The sequence below is a fragment of the Notolepis coatsorum genome (assembly GCF_963971535.1).
Source record: "Notolepis coatsorum genome assembly, chromosome: 9".
NCBI lineage: Eukaryota > Metazoa > Chordata > Actinopteri > Aulopiformes > Paralepididae > Notolepis > Notolepis coatsorum.
This window is the reverse complement of record NC_140173.1, coordinates 70,157,611-70,183,835: the sequence shown is the minus strand read 5'-3', so window position 1 is coordinate 70,183,835 and position 26,225 is coordinate 70,157,611. Positions and strand designations below refer to the sequence as shown.

The following is a 26,225-nucleotide window of genomic DNA, read 5'->3' as shown; positions in this document are numbered from 1 at the left end:
GTATGTCATAAATGTCTGGATGTAACAGTACTGTTTATCTGTATTTCGTGTACGTCATAAATGTTATGATGAATTGAAAATGGGGGACCCAGATCAGAGCCGCCGCTAGGGCGTGCGAGCGGTGCAGTCGCACAGGGCCTCACACCTAGGAAGCCTAGCGGTAGGGGCAGGATAGAAAAATTAAAAAATTAAAAATGTAATCTAAATAAATAGAATGTTAACAGAATCACTTTCCATCACAGACCTAATATCTAGTTTTGTTTACATAATTATATATTTCACATTAGACACGTTTGTAGAATAGTAATATGCATGCCTCACTATGCGACAGTGTGACTGTGTCAAGCGTATTACACGCGTGGTGGTGGTCAGGTGTAAGGTGGATGGTGTGTGTGGCAGAGTGGTGGAGGTCATTTGAATTTTGAAACACAATGTCGAGAGAACGAGATAGATGGAGGACATTTTCCTCAGGGAATAAACAAAGAAAAAAATCAAAGAGAAAAAAAAAGTGGTCAAGACCTCGCTGAGAGGTTCCTTTGATAAATTCATCAGCAGTGAAGATGAGGAGGAGGGTGAGGCCGCCGTGACCCCTCAGGAGGAAGATGCCATTCATAGCAGCTGCAGCAGCCAGCCCAAGTTGACGGTCATGGCGACCAGTGAAGAGGAGGGTGAGGAGCGCGAGGCCCCTATTCAGGAAGGTTTATGTTTGTTTATGTTTATTAAAGGATCCCCATTAGAGACACATCAAAGAGCCTCTAGTCTTCCTGGGGTCCTGGACAAAACAAATACAATACAAATGTACAACAAAAAATACGAATAAAAATAAAAACAAAACACAAATAAAAAATGTATACAAATCACAATATCATGTATACAAATGTATAAAAAAAATGTATACAATATCACATTATAAAATCTAACATTCCAGTCAAATAAAAAAAAAGATAAAATACACAGATAACAGTTACATACTTGACATGTTTGCAAGATATCTCTTAATATTTGTTTTGAAAGTAATTTTATTATGTATTGTGGATGAGATGTTTTTCGGCAGAGCATTCCAGAGTGCTATATGCCAGTGAGTTTGAGAAAATTTGATTTTGGTGCTGATTTTGTTATGATGTTTCTGATGCTATTCATAGCAGCAGCAGAGCGGAGAGTGAAATGGTGTCATGTACTGTATGATGATGTCGGTAATTGGCCAGTGAATCTGAATAGAGATCTGATCATTAGAAGAGGTCCCCAAAAGCTGAAACCAGGATTTTGTTATCCAAAAAAACAAAGAAAACAAAAGACACTTTAGCGAGGCTTTGTTCATCCGAAAACTACCAAATGGGGAAACAAATGAAATGATGAATTAGAGGACACATTTGGATTTCTTTTTAACCTGTGCGTAACGGTATGCCCGAGGAAGCCAAGACTGCGCTGGAAACACTACGGTTTCTCAGCAGGAGGAACGGGACCTTCCCTAACTGCAAAGTTGCCCTTCGGATTTAACTGACAATCCCCGTCACAATTGCATCTGGGGAGCGCAGCTTCTCCAAGTTAAAACTGATAAGGAACTATTTGCGCACTACAATGTCCCAGGAGAGACTGTGTGGACTTTCCATCCTCACGATAGAAAAGGACGTTGTATCTACTCTGGATTATCAACACATTAATTCAGGATTTGCTGCAAGGAAAGCCAGGAGGAAAATCCTCACATAATTATCTTTAGTTTGTGAGTACTGTAACATCTGAGTGCTTATTGTTATTGTTGTCAATTCTTTGAAGTAGTAGTAGGCCTATAGGCTACGTATGTCACTGGGGTTTCCCAGTGTGTTCCCTGCCCCCCCCCCCCCCCCCCCCCCTGGATGTTATTATTATATATTTGGATTTTGGGAATGTGTTGTGAGATACGTTATGGGGGGATTTTGTTTTGTGTGATGTTGTAATAAACAAGCATTACTATAAAAACTCATATCATGTCAAGGCTTCATTATAATAATCAAACGTGTTGTCTGTAAAATGTGTGTTTTTATATATATAATACTATTTCTTACTGATTGGAGACGACAACCTGATTTAATATTTTTAGGAAATTGAAGGCAAAAATAAGTATTAATTAATTAATTAAAGAAAGATTTGCACAGGGCCTCGCATTTCTCCCAGACGGCTCTGACCCTGATGTAAACAAGACGAAAGTCTTTCTCTGGTCTGCATCCCCTTAACAATTGTGTGTATTGAGCCGTACTGTATTGTACCCATTCTTTGGATAAAAGCGTTCAGCTAAATGACTAAATGTAAATGTAAAGGTAGGCCTGTCCCATAATGTCCGTGGCCTTAATTCAAAAGAAGCCCTTGTTATAATTGTTGTGGGTTTCCACCTGGGCGAGTTGTATCATCGCATCATCAACTCTAGAGACACCAACAAGCTGAATAAGTTGGTGAGGAAGGCTAGCTCCGTAGCGGGAGTCGGACTGGTCAAACTAAGAGGTGGTGGCCGAGGATGAGAAAAAGCTGGACGCTATGCAGAAGAACGCTATGTGGGGCGGCGTGGCTCAGGGGTAGAGCGGGTCGTCCAATGATCGAAGGGTTGGTGGTTCGAATCCCACTCAAGCCCATGTCCATCCCACTGCCGTTGTGTCCTTGGGCAAGACACTTAACCTACTTGTCTCGTATGAATGTGTATGCATGTGAATGAATGTTGGTGGTGGTCGGAGGGGCCGTAGGCGATGATTATTCGCCACGCTTCCCTGAGTCTGCCTCAGGGCAGCTCTGGCTGCAATTGTAGCTTACCACCACCGGTATGACTGTGTATGAACGAATAATGGACTCTGTAAGCGCTCTGGGTGTCATGAAGAGCGCTATATAAATCCAATCCATTATCCATTATAAGAACCCCTCCAGCCGACTCTGAATGAATGAATGAATGAATGAATGAAAGAAAGATTTTTATTTTCGAACAAGTATATTTAAAAACAAAAATATATCTGTTCATTTGACAGGTGTTTAATCACCTGTACATTGTATATTACTATTGCATTTTACTGTTAGATTTGCACTCTGGTTGGACGCCAAACTGTACTTGTGCTGTATGATGACAATACATTAGAATCTAATCTAATAGTGCGGCTGAGTGGCGCAGTGGGCAAGTCGCTCGCCACTAACGCAGGCTTGGCCGGTCGTCATACTAACACAATTGGCAGTGTTAGAGAGTGGGAAAGCCGGTGGATGGGGATTGGACGTTGTGGACAGCGACTCCTACAGGTCGGTTGGGTGAAGCCGGTGCGGCGGAAACAGGAAGTATCGGGGGCAGCGCGAGCCTCCCACGCGTTACTCCTCGCCACTGAGAGTTCGAGCTGCTGCGGTGAAAAGATACAACAGGCTGCCTCCTCGTGTACCGGAGGGGACACGTGATGCAAGGCTTCTATCCTCACTACAGCCGACCAGTGGGAGGCATAGTCTAGCAACGTTCAAGACAAGGAAGGGAAGAATTGGAAATACGAAATTGGGATGGGAGAAAAATAGAAAATGGGGAGAAAAAGTGGATTAAAAAAAATGAATCTAATCTAAAATAAGTATTTGACTGCCCCCCAACCACCCCCAGCCGACCCCATGCTGACCCCATCGCTGCATTCTGACCACCGCTGTTTGAGCTCCAGGGGGGGTACTGGGCGGGCGCTCTGGATGTCCGTCTCTAGCTTAGGACAGTTGGGCTGATCGATAAGAGTCATCCTGCATCACTCGTCGTACAATAGGATTCTAGCTCGATAAGCCTTGGACAACAGCCCTAGGACCACATCGATTACTAGCTCTGCTCTGAGAAATGGACTAACATTAGTCTGGAGCTAATAGGGGGGCGTTCACAAGTCCTACCCTGTTCCTCAGGGGCCTTTAGCCTTTAGCCCATCTCTATTCATGGCAGAGAGAGAGAGAGAGAGAGAGAGAGAGAGAGAGAGAGAGAGAGAGAGAGAGAGAGAGAGAGAGAGAGAGAGAGAGAGAGAGAGAGAGAACTTGAGAAGATACTCTCCTCTGTCAATAACACACCTCATTACATGCCATCACAGGCTTTAAGTGCACATGCATGCGTGCGCATACCGGTACACACACACACAGTGGCTCAGGAGGTAGAGCAGTCATCTGGTAATCCAAGAGGTTCCCGGTTCGATTCCCAGCATGTTGAAGTGTTCTTGAGCAAGACACTTAACCCCTAACTGCTCCCGATGTGCAGGTTGGCACCTTGCATGGTCGCCTCCACCGTCGGTGTGAATGTGAGTGAATGAGTAAAATGTGAGGAACAAATTGTAAAGCGCTTTGGATAAAAGAGATATATAAATGCAGCCATTTACCATTTACACACACATACACACATTATGCTCACATGCACACACACACACACACACATACCCAATGTCCCACACACACTAGCAATTAGACAGATACCTAAGGAAGTATATTTCTGTATCGCCTTTTAGAACAGATAAAACACAGACAGAGTGGGGAGATAAAGGGAGATAGAGGAAGAACGAGAGAGAGAGAGAGAGATGGGAGATGGGACAGATGGAGAGAGTAGCAGAGCCAACAGTGGAGCTAAGTGGGTAGTGAGCTCCCCAGACAGGCCTCCATATGGCCTGGCAGGAACATACACAGCCAGGCAGCTCCCTCGGAAAGGGTGGGCACCGTCTACATAAGCACATACACACACGGATACACACACGGATATACACACACACACACACACACACACACACACACACACACACACACACACACACACACACACACAGCATACGGTATACACAGAATGTACAGTATATACACATTCAGATCACACAGTGTGTGAGCATACATATGAAAACACAAACACGTGCACACATTAAGTACAATACACAGTATGTGGACACGCATGTAAACATACACTTATACACACATGCACACTGCACATGCACGTGCGTGCACACACACACACACACACACTTTCTTGGATTGGTTCGGGGGTACTGCTGGATAGCTTACAGACGTGCTCACATGAATGCAGTGTGCCACTGCCATTACTTATGTTATGTACACATACAAAGTAAACATATACCTATATAGAGTAGACCAGCCTTGAAAACACTGATTCCGTTTTTAGGAGAAGACACAAGAAAACTCCAATCTCCTGTACAAAATATTTACACTTCAGCAAGGATTTTACACTTTAGTGTTTAGTTTTTTTTTTTTTTTTTACACGGATTACTAGATTTCAAACCACATACACATTTCCCTTGGGCATTTCCTGGTTGTTAAACAAGGACGTAGGTTGTAGGTGGTAGGTTGTAGGTTGTAGGTTGTAGGTTGTGGGTTGTAGGTTGTAGGTTGTGGGTGGTAGGTTGTAGGTTGTAGGTGGTAGGTTGTAGGTATTAGGTTGTAGGTTGTGGGTGGTAGGTTGTAGGTTGTAGGTTGTGGGTGGTAGGTTGTAGGTTGTAGGTTGTAGGTTGTGGGTGGTAGGTTGTAGGTTGTAGGTGGTAGGTGGTAGGTTGTAGGTTGTAGGTTGTGGGTGGTAGGTTGTAGGTTGTAGGTTGTGGGTGGTAGGTTGTAGGTTGTAGGTTGTAGGTTGTGGGTGGTAGGTTGTAGGTTGTAGGTGGTAGGTGGTAGGTTGTAGGTTGTAGGTTGTGGGTGGTAGGTTGTAGGTTGTAGGTTGTGGGTGGTAGGTTGTAGGTTGTAGGTTGTAGGTTGTGGGTGGTAGGTTGTAGGTTGTAGGTGGTAGGTGGTAGATTGTAGGTTGTAGGTTGTAGGTTGTAGGTTGTAGGTTGTGGGTGGTAGTCCCATCCTTCACATATCCATGGGAGTGGGGGTAAGATCTGCCATACTGTGTGTTGTGTATGTGTATATTGTGTACGTGTGGATTATGTATGTGTATATTGTGTAGTATGTGTGTATACTTGTGTGCAAGAAAATGCTAATAGAAAGTTGGTCCCCAAAAGAAAACAAGTGAAGCCCGGGCTGATCTGAGAGCTGTGTTAACCTCTTCCCTAGTCGTCACCGGAGCATTGGGACTCGTGGGAGGACCAGGTTAACAGGCCCTGAGGAGAGGAAGTGACTCCCGGCCAATCCCACGTCTCGGTGGGGTTACTACAGTGTCGCTGGGCCGTTGCCATGGCACCCCGCTACCAGGAGACACCTGGCCAATTCGAATTGGCGATGCAAGGTGTAAACATCCTTACATTACAGTACACCCATGTTGAGACAGACTGCAGGGAAGTGGGAACGCCCCCCTCCACCCCTGCCCCTCCCCTCCGGTTCAAAATGCCTTATATTTAACATGGGGACAATGTGTCCCTGCAGAATTGTGTGTTATTTCACACAATATATAAATAAATGCATCTTCCCACTCATACTGATAACTGTGTGTTTATTTAACAGTGGAATTAAGAAGTGTTCTTGTTGCTCATTGGTCACATTTTGTCTCAGCTTCCTGTGCCGAGCTGGTGGCCAACATGTCCGCTCATTCGCACATACAAATACTGCACCTAGAAACACCATGAAATGAAAGATTAGCCACGCCGAGGTTACTGTGCAGTTCAAGTTCAAGTTCAAGTTTCCTTTATTGCCACACAACCAGGTTGGTGGTATTCTTGATCGGTACAGGCCAGGGTGGATACATAATACAGTACAACAAGACAGAATAAATACATAAATACAGCACAGCACAACACAGCACAACATAAACACACAGAAGAATCTAGTCCATCGGTCAGGAGCTTGGTTAGTGTGGGGGCGGAAGGGGGAGAGGGGGGCCAAGGGAGTTCAGGGTCCGAATGGCGGTGGGGAAGAAGCTGTCCTTGAAGCGGGTGGTTTTTGAAAGGATGGACTTAAAGCGCCTACCTGAGGGCAGGCGCTGAAACAGGAGGTGTGCTGGGTGTGAGGGGTCCTTAGCTATTTTTCTGGCGTGGGTGGTGAAGATGGAGTCCAGGGAGGGAAGGTCACATCCTATGATTTTGGAGGCCTTGTTTTTTTTTTGTATCCACTTTTTCTTCCATTTTCAATTTTTCTCCCATCCCAATTTTCATATCGTCCAATTCAACCCTCCCCTGTCTTCGAACGTTGTTTCTTGCCTCCCACAAGCCGGCTGCAATGTGGACTAAGTCATACATAGCATGAGTCCCCTCCGATACTCGAGGTAACAGCCGTCGCATCTTTTCACCTGCGCGGCTCGATCTTTCAGCGTCGGGGGTCTGGGCTTTGGAGGGGCCCCGCCCCCATCGCTTCTTGATTCTACTGCGCAGGCGCACCAACCGAGCTGTAGGAGTCGCTGTCCACAACGCCCGATCCCCACCCTTCAGTTTCCCTCCCCGTAATACGGCCAATGTGTATTACTGTGGACGACCAGCTAAACTGAAAGCAATGTGGAGAGCGGGGCTCGAACAGGAGGCATCCTGTTCGAGCCTAGTCTCCAGCATTCGTTGCGAGCGTCTTGCCCACTGCGCCACGTAGCCGCCGCAATTTTGGAGGCCTTGTTTATGATGCACTGAAGTTTTTGAGTGGAGAGTTTTTGTGCAGAACCGTACCAGACTGTGATTGAAGAGGTGAGTATGCTTTGTATGATGAGTGGCACTCAGAGATCATAGCTACGAAGGCACTCGAAACCAGGGAATGGCAACTGAAATCCACCCATCCATCTATCCATGCTTTCATCCATCCAAGCATTCAACCATCCATCTATCCATGCATTCATCCATCGATCCATCCATTCATCCATGCATTCATCCATGCATCTATCCGTGCATTCATCCATGCATTCATCCATGCATTCATCCATTCATCTATCCGTGCATCCATCCATCCATTATCCATTCATCTATCCATGCATTCATTCATTCATCTATTCACCATCTATGTCATCTATATATTATATATAATTTATTTTGCAGTGACATTTTTTTTTACTTTATAAGTTGCAGGAAATTACACCGAATTCTTTATTGCAATTACTTTTGCCTCCAAAATGGGGTGGCACAGCCCCCCTCTGGACCACCCCCTAGTTGAGACTCTGCACCATCTTGTTCAAAGATCCTGGGGAAAGGCCTGCGTCCATCACTGTTCACCATAAACCTTCAACAAATAAAACACTCTACTGTGTATTTTCAGTATTTAATTTTTCCATTTAACCTTTATTTAACCAAGTTAGTCCCGCTGAGACCTGGTCAGGAGGAGCAGCAGTACATACTTACAGACATAAAACTCACATCAAGACAACAGTCAAGCTAAAGGTACAATACAACAAAAGAGCAAGGGAGCAGAATACAATCAAATCACTGACTAAAACATTTGTAGTTATCAATAGACTCTTGATTCCATACATGTTACAATGGCTTTAAATTCACCAGGTCCTGAAATTTAAAGGCACATGGCAAGATTATTGGGAAATGTGCTTATAGTCTTCTCCAGAGTCAGAAGAAGATAGATTTCAAGTTTCAAGTTTGTTTTTATTTGTGTATAAGGTACATGTACTTTACAGTGAAATGCTTGGTTCTGTATGAGCCCCTGAGAATGTGCTAAAAAGTAAGTAAAAGAGGAATAACACTATACAATGTACAATATACAATGCAATATAAAAAACTAAAGTACAACCTACGTACAATCTAAGTACAATTAAGTAAAAATGCAGACAATGCGGTACAAATGCAGACAATGAGATACAAAAACGTTTTAAGGCAAGGTGCAAATGCAAATGAGGTATGAATATGAATATGCAAATCTCTTTAATAAATAGATAAATATAATGTAACTTAAGCCTGGAGCCCTATTTTCTGAAAATCCGCTTGAAATACATACATAAGTAAATGGATTATTGCTCCACTTCTACAAGGACCATTTGCATATTCTTGGTATCTAGGGACATCTATGGACCTCAGTGAATGTATTCCCAGTGTCAGAAATATTGTATATTACTAGGCTTGCTTAAATTGTGATGAAACAAAGGAGAATATGAATTATGATTTTTCTTTGCATCTTTGAGAAACCTTGAGATCATGTGTACAAAAAATCTAAGGAAATGAATAAAGGGAAGATGATTAAACAAAAGGTTTTGTAGATACAGTACTGAATTCTCCCATCCGGACCAATGCAATTTGAAATATTATTATAGAACATAGAATAGCAGGCTTATAAATTACCTTATTATAGCCAATTCGCACATTTATCAATTGTGCCAAATCTTATATTTCAAATGCCCGAGTTCAATTTGGATTTAGTATCACCAGGCGTGCTATCCGAACAGATAATGAAATCTACTGTATGTACAGTAGTTTTTTTATTTTTATCAGGGTGCAACCGTTTTGAAACAAATTTCAAATCTAATTGTTGCTACATGCTAAAAATAGGGAAGAGAAACTAACTTCAATATTATGTCAATAACGTTAAGTGTTGTGGTTTATTATCCTGAATAATAAGAGATATTAAAAGAAATGCATACAGAAGTAATGTGCTAAAAATAACCCCATAGAGGCTTTTGGGAAGTGTCGCTCGGAAAAATTCCAACGCTCATCGAAAGCCCTGGGTGCCCTCTAAAAAACTACAATTCCCGACGTTAAAATTTTCCAAAATGGTCGACATTCACGAACTATTCAACACCTAAACGAAAATGAAAATCTATCTAATAACACTTTAACCTATTGGTAAACTAATGTATTGATGATAATATACATTCTAAATGCTGTTGTGACATGGTTATAATGTTTATACTTGAATATGTTTGAAAAGTAAAACGATACTTTTGTCAAACAGTCTGGAGATTGATTTATGACGTGATGTCATTTGTGGTCCGCCGATGGACGGGTGGAAGAGGTTAAAGTGTCTAAGTGAGTGTTAACACATTGACTGCCACGCTGTTTTCCCATCTTTGTACTTAGTGTGCCAGCGCTGTAAAGTATAGGGATTTTCACTGTGCGTTGCGGTGTTTGTAGGGCTATATCTATATTCTATATTATAGCTATGGAGACCATACTATGGCTCATTTGACATTAACAATCCATCGTTCAACATGTGAAAAATAATAAATTTTTTCATGTATACGTTTGCGTGTTATACCGTGGTGAATATTGTATAGTTTCAGAGTGATCCTGGCTAATTCCTGAAAACGGCGCTATGGAGCAATACGTGAATTTTGCTAAAAGCGTTGGCGTTGCTCGCCTGTATACGCTACTATTTCCAATTCAAAGGTATATAATAGGTATTATGTTTCATCATGAATGCATGAAAGGGGGGGGGGGGGTCGTTTTTTGATGCTTTAATCGCCAGTAACGACATTCGTTTTGAATACTACATACATTGATCGGCCGGATCGATATGAAATCATTGTAGGATCAAGGTGGAATTTATGTCATATAGTCCTTTACTAGGAGGTATCCCAAAAAGAATATTCCAATTGTCTTAAAGTCTTAAAGGTCCCATGCATTATAAATGGCCTAGCATTGTTTAGCATTGTTTCCTAGCAATGGGGGATTATATCAATGTGGTCTGTGTCTCTAATTATCATATTGACTCATCAGACGCCTGCGAACCCCAGCTACTAGGACAGAGAGACTTCGGCTCAGCTTCTTCCCCCAGGCCATCAGAGCCTTGAACACTGAACTCTCCACACACAAACACACATGAGCACACACACGACACGCACGCTGTACACGCTCGCACACTAGCAGCCACTTTAACATGAGCAAGCACACACTCATGCTGCACACGCCCACACTTATGGCCACTAAGGAAAGGTCACTTTAAAAATAGTATAGTAACAGTAACAGTGTATATCAGGGCTATTCAACTGGCGGCCCGCGGGCCAGATCCGGCCCGCGGGATGATTCTGACCGGCCCGCCAAAGATTACATGATAATAAAAAAAAATTTAAAAATATAAAAAAAATATATTTTTTTTTTATTTTTTTTTTATTTTTTTTTTTACTTTTTTCTTTTCATGTCAACGTTAACACGCACAATTGAGCCAAAAGTCACTCAATTAATGACAGATTTCATTGATAAATTGAGGGAAAACTTTGCAAGTCGATTTGATGAATTTGACATGTCCAGAGAATTGATGCATTTTGTGAGCAACCCATTTGCCAATGTAGCTGCTATTTCCACAAAAGGCCAAGAGTTCCTTGCATCACTTCACATTGATGAAGGTCTCCTGCAACTTGAAATAATTGACATGCAAGCATCATCTGCTCTGAAGCAGGCACTTGAGAATGAATCCACCACAACATTTTGGATAAAGTGTATTCATGTCAAGACATTCCCCAAAATAAAAACGCTGGCAATATCTGTGCTAACAATGTTTGGCTCAACATACACCTGTGAATCCAGTTTCTCTCACATGAATGCCATTAAAACAAGCAACGTGCCTCCTTGACAAATGAGCATTTGCATCACTGTTTGCGGGTAGCCCTCACTTCCTATGAACCCTCTTTCTCTGCCATTGCCCAGTCAAAGAAGTGCAATCGCTCTCATTAGATGTGTGTATGTAGGCTAGGCCTGTCTGCCCCCCACCCCCCTGATGTTTGAGAGTTAAGAGTGGACAATAAGTGCTAATAAGATTCTGTGATTTGCTGTTGTTGCACAGACATGAAGCACTTTTTCATAAGCTCAGCTGCACTATAAATGTGTTTTTTTGTTCAAGTGTTGATGTTAGAATGTTCAGATGCACATCATGCACTTGTTTGTTTTTTATTTTATTTTTATATTGAAATGTTGAAGAGGAGATGTTGCAGTTGTTGCACAGTCATAAATGAAGCACTTTCTGCAGGAGATGTTGCAGATGTGGCACATAAATGAAGCACTTTTTTTGAAAAGTATACTACTTTTGCAATGTAGTTAAATAAAAGTTGTGAAAATGTGGTTTCGTGTTGTGTCAAGTGTACATATATTCATAGCACGGATAGGCGCCGTGGCAGTCCGGCCCCTGGCCCCTTGGGTTTCTGACAATGTGGCCCCCTGAACAATTTAGTTGAATAGCCCTGGTGTATATGCACTACCAAAGGACCTAGCATGTCCTCCATGCTCTGTAAATAACTTATGTACAAATACCGATATGCCCTACTATGTTACCTGTTTATTGCACAATGTTGTTTTATTGGATTCTATTATATGTTGTTACTACTGTATTGCACATCGTTGCGGGCAAGACCACCCGCATTTCATTGTATACTTGTATGCCGTGACAAATAAAACTCTTGACTTGACTTGACTTGAGTTCACGAGATCTTCCCTCACTCAAATAAGCCGTTCTGACATGAATAAGGCACTGGTTGAGCTGATTGTGATCTGATTGGCTCTGTGGTTGTAGTCACCGCCCACAATTCTCTCAACAACAGAGCGAGTGGAATTACTTCCTCAAACAGACAGACAGCAGAGAACGAGCGAGCGAGAGAGAGGGAGGGAAAGAGGGACCGCTCGCAGGAGACGGAGTGTGTGTAAATATGTCATGTATGTTGTGTATGTCATAAATGTCACTATGAATTGAAAATGGGGGACCCTGATGTAAACAAGACAAACATATTTCTCTGGTCTGCATCCCCTTAACAATTGTGTGTATTGAGCCGTACTGTATTGTACCCATTCTGCAATCTGTTAAATAAAGTATTCATTCATTCGTTCATTCGTTCATTCATTCATTCATTCATTCATTCATTCATTCATTCATTCATTCATTCATTCATTCATTCATTCATTCATTCATTCATTCATTCATTCATTCATTCATTCATTCATTCATTCATTCATGTGTGCGCCGAGAGAGATGTGTGTAAATGTGTGTGCGCCGAGTAGGGGTGTAAAGGTACACGTATCCGTACCAAACCGAACCGTTTCAGTGTGTACCGTACCGTACCGAAAGGTCGTGTAGTGTACCGAACGAATACAACGGTATGTTAACCACTAACGACCGCCCACCGGGGGGTGTTTTTTTCACAATCTAATATAATTATTATTATTTTATAATTTTTTTACAAGTCAATTATTAATTTCAATATAGAATATTCGTTGACAGCCCTACAAGTACAATTAGTTACTGCACACTACATCACCCCTGAGTGGAACCTGGAAAGCCAAACATTCCCTCACTATACCGAAAACTAGGGATGCTCGATATTGGCTTTTTTACCGATACCGATATTCCGATATTGTCCAACTCTTAATTTTCGATACCGATATCAACCGATATCAACCGATACCGATATATGCAGGGTTTCCCCCCCCCCAAAAAACGGAATAATTTCAGGTAACTAATAATTTCACTGGATATATATATAACAAATATTGTTATTGTTTTTTTCTTTTTTTAAACCGATACCGATATTTTCCGATATCACATTTTACTGCCGATATCGGCCGATAATATCGGTCGGCCGATAATATCGGACATCCCTACCGAAAACCCATACCGAACCTAGACTTCAAAACCGAGGTACGTACCGTACCGTGGTTTTTGTGTACCGTTACACCCCTAGCGCCGAGAGAGATAGAGAGGGAGAGAGAGGGACCGCGGCAGGAGACGGAGTGTGTGTAAATGTGTGTGCGCCGAGAGAGATAGAGAGGGAGAGAGAGGGACCGCGGCAGGAGACGGAATGTGTGTAAATGTGTGTGCGCCGAGAGAGATAGAGAGGGAGAGAGAGGGACCGCGGCAGGAGACGGAGTGTGTGTAAATGTGTGTGCGCTGCGGGGATGGGTCTTCTCCCTGCAGTCGGGAGCAGCATATCACTGTCAAAATATTATTGCGCATGCTCCCACGTGCACGCCCGTATTCCGATCCGTGCAATAATATTCACAGAGGTATATATTGTCATTTGAAACAAGTTACCAATGCATTGTCCCGTGGGATTATGCCCCTCGATCTCTCTCTATCTCTCTCTGTCTGCCACTCGCAGACTGTGTGGGTGACTGTCACTCAAAGTGCTTATGGGCGGAGCCCATCCAATAACAGCCTGAAATCCTGAGGTTGAAAAATTATGCTTTTGAGTACTTCCTTAGAAATACAAAACAATGCTGTTCGAATCCAGCTCACAGCTCCGGGGTTGTCACCAGCTTGGCTGGCCGTTCACACTAATACAATTGGCAGTATTATAGGGTGGGAGAAGCTGGCGGGGTGGGTCCGGGTCGTTGTAAACAGCGACTCTTACAGTTCGGTCGGGGCGCCTGCTAAGCATGGATAGGATCTAAGGGCGGTAGTGTGATCCTTCCACACGTTACACGCTCTCAGTGAGAGTCCGCGCTGCCAGGTGAAAAGAAACGGTTGATTGGCTAGACGTGTGTCGGAGGAAGCACGTGATAGCCTCCACTCTCCCAGACCGACTGTGGGGGGTAAGTGCGCAGCGACCAGGAAGGGGATTTGGAATTGGCATAACGACTAACATTGGGATGGGAGAAAATCGGAGGAAAAAGGAGGGGGAAAAAGATATAAAGAAAATAAATAAAAAAATACAAAACCATGAATTTTTTTGAAAAAAAGTAAAGTTGCCCAAATAGTGCAAGGAATAGCAATGCATGGGACCATTAAGAAAAGGGAAGTCATAAATCAAACACTATTTTTAGGCAGAGACAGTTTGTTCGTCTTGAGAGGTAACAAAACTTTGATTCAACAAGATCGTTGTAAAGTTGTTTTAACAGACCATAGGGTTTCTGCATTTAAGACAAGCGTCAGTTCACAAAGCTGGGACTGGACTCTATCTCTCAAAAGCAATTTGCAGAGTAACGCCAACTACGGCATTCAAATGGCTAACAGCTACCAGGCCTGTAGTATGAACTCTGCTACTGCTGGTTGAGATACGATGACGACGTATAGCGATAAAAACACTTTATAGACAATAAGCCGCAACATTATCTCCGTCCCAATCCCGCGGCCTCCGGACCATTCGGAACACCGACCGGAATGACCTATAATGTCCCAAACGGGGGCCATATTGTGGGATTCTTCTGGGAAACAGATGTTCTCCAGCCGACTTACTCTATAATAATCCCCCCCCTCACTCACTTTCCCGGACGCATGCATGTACACACACACATATACACAAAGCAGAAAAAGGAGACGTACAGTATGGAAACACGTATAGGACATGCGGACGAGCCAGCCGGGAGCCTATAGCCGCCGCACGCACGTCGAGTCTGTGGCAAATTGAAATGTTTGATAGAACAAACAAGCTGCATTTCACAAAGACGTACGGTTGGCCGGAAAGAGTTGGCAAGCGAAGGGTTAAAATTGCCATGAAATATCAACCGCTTTTCTCAGTCATGCCTGAGTTCTCAGATGAGTCTGTCGTTTAAGAGGATTCTGTTTTTTCCCCGGTGTTCCTCTCTACGGCAGATATCTCTATGGCAGATATCTCTACGGCAGATCTAAAAAACTACAGCAAACCACACACTGGTTGGATAGATAGCACTCCGGGTAAGGGAAAATATATGTTTTCTTTTGGTGTGAACTGCCCCTTTAAGCCATGCCAGGACTGTGAGGTTCCAAAACAGGACCAGCAGGTTCAAGAACAGTTTCTTCCAATAACTTCAATATGTACCTTTCACAACAACACCCCCAAATATACCATACTGATTACTGTACACTCCATGCTGCATTTTCTAGCCACTGTGTACTATATTACTATATACTATATATTTTTTCTATATTCTGTAATTAATGCTGTTCAGACTGAACCAAATGGCATATAAGCACAAAACACACACACACACACACACACACACACACACACACACACACACACACACACACACACACACACACACACACACACACACACACACACACACACACACACACACACACACACACACACACACACACACACACACACACACACACACACACACACACACACACACACACACACACACACACACACACACACACACACACACACACACACACACTGGTACTACACTGAGTCCACCTGGCAAGCAGCTTGGCAGGAGACCTGAGCAAATAGTGGGAGACACACACAGCATCTGAAGATAGCTCAAGCAGCTCAAGCAGGCTTCTACGGAGGAGGAATATGTTGACTAGTCAGTCAGTGATGACTCAATAGAACCTGGGCTTACTGGCTGGATCATGGCCATCTGTGCTATACAGAGCACCCAGCTTGACAGACAACCACTGGACAACAGAGCTAACATGTGTCTGTTCCCAGTGCTAACCATAAGCATAACCATAACCATAATCCATAATCCTAACCCTGAAGGAACATACCAGCATTATGGTGAATTAGGGGTGGGAATCGCCAGAGACCTCGCGATACGATACTATCGCGATACTTGAGCCGCGATACGATAGTATCGCGATACTCGATATATCGCGAATATTGCGATTAAATTTTTTTTACTGCAAAGTAAAACTGTCAACATGTTTTATCTAATAAAATAAAGTTCAGTCGGTTCATCTCACTTCAATCATTTTTATTGCAGAACATGGTATTTTCTCAAGCAGACAGATGTAAACACTGTAATCTGTGTTGCATGTACCTGACAGACTGAACTGTTTGTATTACAGTCATATTACAACTTAACTGAATGCACATGTGTGTGTGGACTACTGTACTATTACAGGTATTGAAATGAACAATGCAACTTCCTTATACAAAAAATAAAAAATAAAATGTTTTATTAATAATTAAATATCGATACTTGGCGTCCCTGTATCGATACAGTATCGCCACGCAAAGTATCGCGATACTACTACGTATCGATTTTTTCCCCCACCCCTATGGTGAATGTGCTTACCATCTTCTCCAGAATCAGACAAGAAGATAGATACCAATCTCCTCTCTGTGTGTTCAGTAGAAAGTTATCTGGCTGCAAGCTAGCCTAGCTTAGCACAAATAAATGGAAGCGAATAAGGACCAGCTAGCCTAGCTGTTGGCCAAAAACCTCCCTCCCAGGGTTTTAAGATAGGCTAGAGGTCCGTATCCCAGGATGGGAGAGTGGGTGTATGTGGGTGTATTTGGAGGTATGTGGGTGTATTTGGATGTGTGTGGGTGTATGTTGGTGTATGTGGGTGTATATGGGTGTATTTGGGTGTATGTGGGTGTATTTGGGTGTATGTGGGTGTATTTGGTGTATGTGAGTGTTTTGGGGTGTATGTTGGTGTATTTGGGTGTATGTGGGTGTATGTGGGTGTATTTGGGTGTATGTGAGTGTATTTGGTGTATGTGGGTGTTTTTGGGTGTATGTGGGTGTATGTGGATGTATTTGGGTGTATGTGGGTGTATGTGGGTGTATTTGGGTGTATGTGGGTGTATTTGGGTGTATGTGGGTGTATGTGGGTGTATTTGGGTGTATGTGAGTGTATTTGGTGTATGTGGGTGTTTTTGGGTGTATGTGGGTATATGTGGATGTATTTGGGTGTTTTTGGGTGTATGTTGGTGTATTTGAGTGTATGTGGGTGTATGTGGGTGTATTTGGAGGTATGTGGGTGTATGTTGGTGTATTTGGGTGTATGTGGGTGTATCTGGGTGTATGTGGGTGTATTTGGAGGTATGTGGGTGTATTTGGGGGTATGTGGGTGTATTTGGGGGTATGTGGGTGTATTTGGTGTATGTGGGTGTTTTTGGGTGTATGTTGGTGTATTTGGGTGTATGTGGGTGTATGTGGGGGTATTTGGGGGTATGTGGGTGTATGTTGGTGTATTTGGGTGTATGTGGGTGTATCTGGGTGTATCTGGGTGTATCTGGGTGTATGTGGGTGTATTTGGGGGTATGTGGGTGTATTTGGGGGTATGTGGGTGTATTTGGGTGGGCAGTGGCCTGGGAGAGGTTCCCATTAGGCTATAAGGCCAGCTTCATGCACATTTAGTAAACTTGCCCACCACAGTCAGGACAGCTGAAGCCCGTCCTATTATCCACCGTTGACTAAAAACACACCTGTTCAAACAATATATCTGAAATTTTAATTTAAAAAATGTAAATAAAAACGAACCTTCTTACTGTCTTTTTACTACTATGCTACTATACTTATACTACTACCTATCATGCTAATTATGTCTATACTATTATGAACTCAGAGTGTAACACTCAAGATCGACACTGTTTGACGAACAATCTTACTGACCCTTAGCAGCCAGAGTTGTACCCTTCCTGCTGACTTGTCGTACAGAACTTGTAAGTCACTTTGGATAAAAGCATTCAGCTAAATGACTAAATGTAAATGTAAATGTCCAAAGTGTTGCTATGCACCAAACCCACGCTGAACGGTCCACATGATGATACAAAGCAATGAGGTGTATCTGTGTTGTTAGACAGGGCTCATGACCAATTACATCTCTGCCAGATTTGTGTCCGTTTTGGGATGAAAAAAGGATGAACCATTGAAACGGAGGCCACTGTCTGTACCTGCTTTTGTTTCTGCAAATCCATGATTACATTACAGGTTCTAATTAAACCAATGGACAGCAGCACCTTCTGTCTGTTTGATCATTGTGTTGTGACGGATCAGTGTCTTAGTCTTTAGTTGTCGTTCACACTGGTCTACGCAACTGAAGCACATGACCAAGGCTTGGTTCACTTTCCCGCTGAAACAGTCATGTGATGTTTGGTTGCTGTATAGCTGTTGAACGCCAGTTGTTCTACGATGGCTGATGCTGTGTTCGTTTATGGTCGGAGGTGGGAAGTTGGAAGTGGGAAACACGTTGCCTCCAACCTACGTGCATTCGAGCTACAAAGTCAGGAAAAACATGGACGCTCATGCTAAACCCTTTAACAATTTGTTCTTACAGTTTGTCTCGCATAAACTACAACTCACAAAGACAGTTTCCAATGACATATAGCTTCAAGAGATTCAAGATTCAAGAGGTTTATTCATCACTAATTCACTATACATACACAAGACATATAGTGAAATGAAGGCTAACATCCTTACAAATCTACTCTTAAAACAGCTAATGACAACATTAACACTTATTCGATGTGAGTGGCCGTGTTGAAATCACGTCAAATGACGCTAAGGCTTGAACTGGGAGTCGAGAAATCGTACCAGAGTTTGCACCTAGGAACTCCCGCCGTTTTATTTGATTTCTCCTAGTAGGAAGTCGGAATTCCCGACCTCCAAGTTATAACGGAACGCAGCACTTAATGCAGGTGTTGTAAGACGGTGACTCACCGGATATCATTCTGCTGCGGAGGCTTCTTCTGCCCGACCAGGTTGACGGTCCTCGCTTGGATGGGCTTCTCTTCTCTGAAAGACACAAGGTTTGGGGGGGAAAAGTGTTGGTACAACGTCATCGCAAAACGCCCCTGACATATTAGATTCTAACTTACAATCTTGACCTCTCGCTCGATAACGTGAAGATTGCTTTTCACAAAGCGAGAGGACCGTAGCCGCACGTCTCCATCGGACACGTTCTCAGCGTTCCATCCCCCTGACATATTTCCGATGTCATTTAAAAAGAATAAGTACGTCATCCATAAACATGGGCAGGGGCCGCGCCGCTCACCGCGGTCACAGAGGGAAACTCCGGAGAAATCCCCCCGACATCGCTTCCACTGTGCCGGGCTGAAAGCACAAGCCTCTCTCTCCTCCCTCATCCATACCAATCTGTCACTTCCACGTTTGACGATTCCCGTTTTGAGACACACGTCGCTGTTATTGTGGGAGAGTCACAGACAGCGGTAATGCTAATATCCCTCTGTCTGTTACTCAAACGTTCCCCTCACTTCAATTACAGTGATAGAGCTAAATAAGTGATGGACAAGCAAGACGGACCACTCTCGGGTTACAGCCGTGCCAGGGGAGGGCGGGACCTTCCTTATGATGGATCCTCACACTGACAGGATGCAGCAGGGGAAATATTCACTGTGTGTATATACTGTATACATAAATAGTACGGTATATATGTGAGTCTCTCTCTGAGCACACACACACACACACAAGTATGCTGATGGAAAGGTACCTAAAGTAGGCTATCCGTGTATTCAGGTTGGTCGGCAATAACAAAAGCCAAATAATATTACGATAAGGAATGATAGGTTAACAAAAGAGATAGTTTATAATACAGATACTTGTGCCCTGGTGAGTATAGGGAAGAGCCAACACCACTGTTTCACTGTCGATACTGTTTCTGAGTATTACGCTTTAAGTATTGCCACATACAAAGTACTCTTCCCGTTCTTTATTTGTACTTAACTGTATACACTTAGACCGTTAGTTAGGGGTCATTGGCCAAAAGAAGACTTGGGATATGAAGTTGTTCTACATTAGAGCGATCTAACATGCTTCTATATGCACCAAAATAAATGCAGACAATCAAAGCAGTGTATGCTTTGATTTCTGACACGTTTACACGTGTGTCTTGGTGGTATCGTATTATTCATATGGTATCGGAGGGAACTCTCCAAAGACCCTGTTTTAGCCGAGGTCAGCCCCGATATCTGATACCGGTATCCATTCCTCTGCTCTCCAAGTCTACATTATAAACCTATGCAGTCGTACGTAAGGCCCGATGAAGACACATACTCACTACAGACTCAGGGGCAGGCCTTTTGAGGGGAACTCACAATCCTCACACGTATGTCCGCACACAACGCATCAGACTGTGTCCCTCTCTACTAAGCCGTGCTGGTGATGATATCTCTGTGATGGGATGAATCACAGCTGTGAACTGGTGGAAGAGTAAGAACTTCCTGAAACTAAACAAGGACAAAACTGAAATTCTAATTATCGGCCCCAAAACTAAAAAAAATAAACGTTAATAAAGAACCTGGGAGGACTAACCCCTTGGATCAAATCTGAGGTCACTAGTCTCGGGGTTATCATGATAGATTCAGAACTGAACTTCAATTCTCATATTAACAAAGTGACGAAAATATTGTTCTTCCATCTCAGAAATATAGCAAAAGTACGACCATTTATTAATCAAAATGATGCTGAGAAGCGAATTCATGCATTCATATCTAGCCGGTTAGACTACTGTAATGCACTTTTCACAGGTCTCCCTAAGAAAACCACAGAGAGGCTTCAGCTAATCCAAAACTCTGCAGCCCGACTGCTAACTAGAACCAAAAGGAGAGAGCACATTAGTCCAGTCTTAGCTGCTTTACACTGGCTTCCTGTAACATTTAGAATTTACTTTAAGGTCCTTCTCCTTACATACAAAGCTCTAAATGGACAGGGACCTAGCTACATCGCCAACACTCTAATAAATTACAGGCCAGCAAGAACACTGCGATCATCAGCTGCTGGACTACTACAGGCTCCCAGAAACAGTCAAAGGAGGATCAGTAATGCAGCCTTTATCAACTATGCCCCAAAACTATGGAACAAACTACCCCAAAACATCAGGGAAGCCAACTCGCTAGACATCTTCAAAAGACAACTTAAAACCTATCTCTTTGCTCAGGCATTTAAATGAAACATCAGGGATATCCTGACACAAATTGTACTTTACCTGCACTATTCTTACCCTACCTATACTTTTATACACTTCCTATCAAATTCATGTGTCGGTTCTATGCTAATTGTATCTCACTACCTCCTATGCACTGTGATTTTAAGAGCACTGCTCTGTTGTAATTCAAAACTGAACTTTGTAAAGAAACTCAAAGTTAAGAGCAATGCACTGCTCTGTTATTAAGTTGTCAGCGACGCACTGCTCTGTTGTTCTATAAGGTAATTTACAACTGTACTTTGTAAAGAAACTCAAAGTGTTAAGAGCGATGCACGGCTCTGTTATGTTAGAGCGATGCTCTGTTGTATGTTAGAACTTTGTAAAGAAACTCAAAGTATTAAGAGCGATACACTGCTCTGTTGTTATATATTTTTTATTGAACAATTATATCACACTTTATACCATCTGTTCTATTTTATAATGTTTAGCCTATTTTTAAACTGAATCAAACCGCACTTTTTTACTCTATCTCTATTCTATTATTTGTATTACTGAAAAACTGTGATTTACCTTACCTTGCTACTTCTATCTTTTTATTTAATTTGTATGCTCGCTTATGTCTTATGTATTTTTTACTGTTGTGAAGCACTTTGAACTGCAATTTCTGTATGAAAAGTGCTATACAAATAAAGTTATTATTAAGAGGATGGAGAGGAAATTAAGGGTGGCTTTACGCTGCTGGCCAGTACGACTTACTACCATAGTGTCTTAATACCTGTATCACTGTATTAATACTACTAACTCTGTACCATACAGCTGTAGTACCAATTTATATATTTTATGCCGTTTCATTTCAAACCTTTATTTAAACTCGAAAGGCAACTGAGGTGTCCCTCATTTACAGTCACGTCGGGTGTACATACCGAGTTAAGCAAAAAAAGGCATATAAAATCATGACAATAAGACAAGTAAGGATAACAATCCATTAAAAAAAATTACAACTTGATTGACAAAGGTTGGAGATCAAGGTTTTAAACTCTGCAACAGAGGGGAGAATCTCAAGCTGTATACTGTTGGAGTTCACTTCATGAGCTATAGAAGGGCATCGCAGCAAAATGCAGATTTACCCTGTTCAGAGCAAACTCGCGGGACCTTAAAGGATAACTCCACTTTTTTTTTAAATTAGCTTATTTAACATCTTCCCTGGAGTTAGACAAGAAGATGCATACCTTTTTTGTCTCTGTGCGTGCATTTTAGCTTTGGGAATAGACGCTCCGTTAGCATAGCTTAGCTTCATCACTGGAAGTGGGGGAGGACAGTAGCCTTACAGTGCCTTACAGTGTATTGCAAGGTCTGACATTGACCAAACTTGATATACATGACCTTGGTGGGCTCTAGGTCAACTCCTGAAAAGGGGGTCAATGTCAGACTTTGCAATCAAAAGTTAGGGGGCTAATAACCCTTGCCATAATTTCAGTGCGCCCCTAACTTTTGATTGCAAGGTCTGACATTGACCCCCTTTTCAGGAGTTGACCTAGAGCCCACCAAGGTCATGCATATCAAGTTTGGTCAATGTCAGACATTGCAATACACTGTAAGGCACTGTAAGGCTACTGTCCTCCCCCACTTCCAGTGATGAAGCTAAGCTATGCTAACGGAGCGTCTATTCCCAAAGCTAAAATGCACGCACAGAGACAAAAAAGGTATGCATCTTCTTGTCTAACTCCAGGGAAGATGTTAAATAAGCTAATTTAAAAAAAAAAGTGGAGTTATCCTTTAAGGACCAGCCAGTCACAAGGACGGGTTCCATAGGTACCAAAATTCCATTCCAATAATGATGTAGTATAAGGAGGTATAGCTTACCAATAAGGGCCTTAAATCACCTGTACATTGTATGTTACTATTGCACTTTATACTGTTACATTTGCACTCTGGATGCCAAACTTCTTTTCGTTGCTGTACTGTAATACATTTGAATCTAATCTAATAAAATGTTATGTCTAAACGACCCCCCCCCCCCCCCCCCCCCCACACACACACACACCCACACACAGGCACACACACACACACACACACACACACACACACACACACACACACACACACACACACAGTCACACACACACACACACACACACAGGCACACACACACCCTCAGGTCCATCGTTCTCTGAGCTGAAGGGTTTCAGTCCTATATACATGCTCTAGCAGAGTTGCAGGAAACGCAGATTGCATATAGGTCGGACATATATCTACCATTAGAATTGTAATGTACACAGTGACGGGTGGGTTCAGTGGGTCTTAACGTTAATGTTCATGACCTAAGACATTGGTTGACCTAAAAGAAAGCTGATCCCGGAATTCTCCATAATAACAGAGCGGCGTGCACCACCGGCTACCCCTCACCTCACCACACCGCCTGCAGTGTCATTAGCCACCGGTGCAGCTTTTCCATTATGAGAATGAGCGGATTTTTTTAATTTTTTATTTTTATCAATATCATCCACACTTGGCTGACACAGCAAGCACTAAACCGAAATGTGATGAGTAGAATTGATGCCGCCGCTATTATTATTATGAACACATACCGTAGCAGAAGCTACTGATAGCCCCCCTGGAACCATTTGACTGAACGATACCCCTCCTAATACATGACTGAAAATGATGCACGACCACTTAGGCTGGGGGCCCGTTATTACGCCCGTATATCGGACATTTCCTTCTTTAGATGCAATGAATCGATCGATCTTCCGTTCCACTGGCTATCACTCCGCGCCGAGGGCTTAAAATAGAACGCGCACGTAAAGCTGGGGGGGGCTTTGCTTATAGGTGGGTCGGGGTTTATCCACTCTCCTCTCCCTCTCAGCGGACGCTATGCGAAAACGTGAGGAACACACGACGAGCCCCCCCCCCCCCCCCTCCCTTTGACGTGATTTCCCACTCATCACACGACACCGACGCAGTTCGGTCAGGAGGCTGGAAATAATAATTCAGCCCCGCCGTCGTTATTAAAGGAGAAGAGTTCATTTCGATGCTTAAAAAAATCACAGAGACTTGGCTTTCCCTCGCACCGTATGAAGTGTGTGTGTGTGTGTGTGTGTGTGTGTGTGTGTGTGTGTGTGTGTTGTGTGTGTGTGTGCGTGCGTGCGTGTGTGTGTGTGTGTGTGTGTGTGTGTGTGTGTGGGGGGGGGGGGGGGGGTCAAAATGATATTATATAGACATCCCCGGTCGCTCGGAGTCGGTACAACGGAAAAACACGGGACATATGGGCCCCCGTTGGTCTCACGGCAGCCTCTCCGAGTGTGAAGCCGCTATACCGGAGAGAGAGAGAGAGAGAGAGAGAGAGAGAGAGAGAGAGAGAGAGAGAGAGAGCGCACTGGCCTACATTAGGCGGTGGAACATCTCAACCGCACCCCAGAGCAACGAACACGCAAACAGCTGTTGTGTGTGGAGGCAGGGGGTGTAGCGCACAGGAGACAGGCCACTGATAGAAGCAGGCGGAGATGGGTTGTTTGTATTCCGAAAAGCCAATATGGTTCGCAGACCCCCCCCCCCCATCACATAATATAAAATACACTCGAATTGCACTCTATACTGCACACCCGTGGTGTATAATGACTGGCACTGGCCCCGAGGCATAATTACTAAAGAGTGGATTGCATGGTGATGATTGGTTGGTGCGGTTGAAAAATGACTCATATTTATCGTTATTGTTGGGAGTCATTCAACATTATACACTGGAGTGTGAGTGACGCCACTGCGTGACACGTCGTGCATGACACCTCCCTCCCCCCTATAATAACCAAGTTATTACACCTGGCTGTGTGTGAAGGCGCCGACCGGACAACACGCTCATTGAGTCGTTCTGTGTCTGACACACACACTTATATAGATACACACACACACTTATATAGATACACACACGCCACACACACACACACACACACACAAAACTCTCATTGAGTCGTTCTGTGTCTGACACACAGATACACACACGCACACACACACACACACACACACACTTATAGATACAAACCCCCACACACACACACACACACACACACACACACGCACACACTTAGATACAAACCCACACACACACATCATACCACACCACACACACACACCACACAGACACACACACACACACACACACACACACACACACACACACACACACACACACAAGCCTAAATTATATGCTGCATTGTATTTGAAAGCGCGTGTATACTTTTCAGACTTATAACCAGTCTTAACGACTCATCCCACACAGGCCTCGATATATAAAAAACGAGTCTATCTCTCTGTACCACGACCACGATACACACTCTCACGTGTATCCAAGCACATCTGCGCACGTACGAGGTGCTGAAGCTACATGCGTGCGTAAAGGTTTGGTTTGGCATATCCAAGAAGAGAGAAGGATAGGTATAGCCGAGATGGACCATTATCATCTTCTACTGAACGAAATAGTCCAGGCCCAGTCTCTCTCTCTCTCTCTCTCTCTCTCCTCTCTCTCTCTCTCTCTCTCTCTCTCTCTCTCTCTCTCTCTCTCTCTCTCTCTCTCTCTCTCTCTCTCTCTCTCTCTCTCTCTCTCTCTCTCTCTCTCTCTCTCTCTCTCTCTCTCTCTCTCTCTCTCTCTCTCTCTCTCTCTCTCTCTCTCTCTCTCTCTCTCTCTCTCTCTCTCTCTCTCTCTCTCTCTCTCTCACACTCACTCACTCTTACTTTAACATGGCCTCCTCCTTCGCCTCCTCCTCTTTCTGTCGAGCCAGCACAGCCATGATGATCTTCCTCTCCTCCTCCGTCAAATGGCTCAGGTCCGGCTCGGGAATCATGGCCGGCGCGACGGGTGGTGGGCGCGGGCCGCCCCGAGGCCCCACCGAGGCGGACATCAT

The 26,225-nt window shown here is 43.4% G+C and overlaps 1 protein-coding gene across 1 annotated transcript in view; it reads right to left on the bottom strand.

The window, feature by feature from the left end:
* Window positions 1–26,225, bottom strand: part of LOC311234662 (regulating synaptic membrane exocytosis protein 1-like) — a gene marked incomplete at both ends in the record, with an annotated part of 61,736 nt that extends 35,511 nt beyond the window's left edge. The window contains 2 exons of the mRNA XM_084321907.1: window positions 19,107–19,181; window positions 26,056–26,225. Coding sequence (XP_084178033.1) covers window positions 19,107–19,181; window positions 26,056–26,225 — 245 coding nt within the window. The remainder of the gene's footprint in view (window positions 1–19,106; window positions 19,182–26,055) is intronic.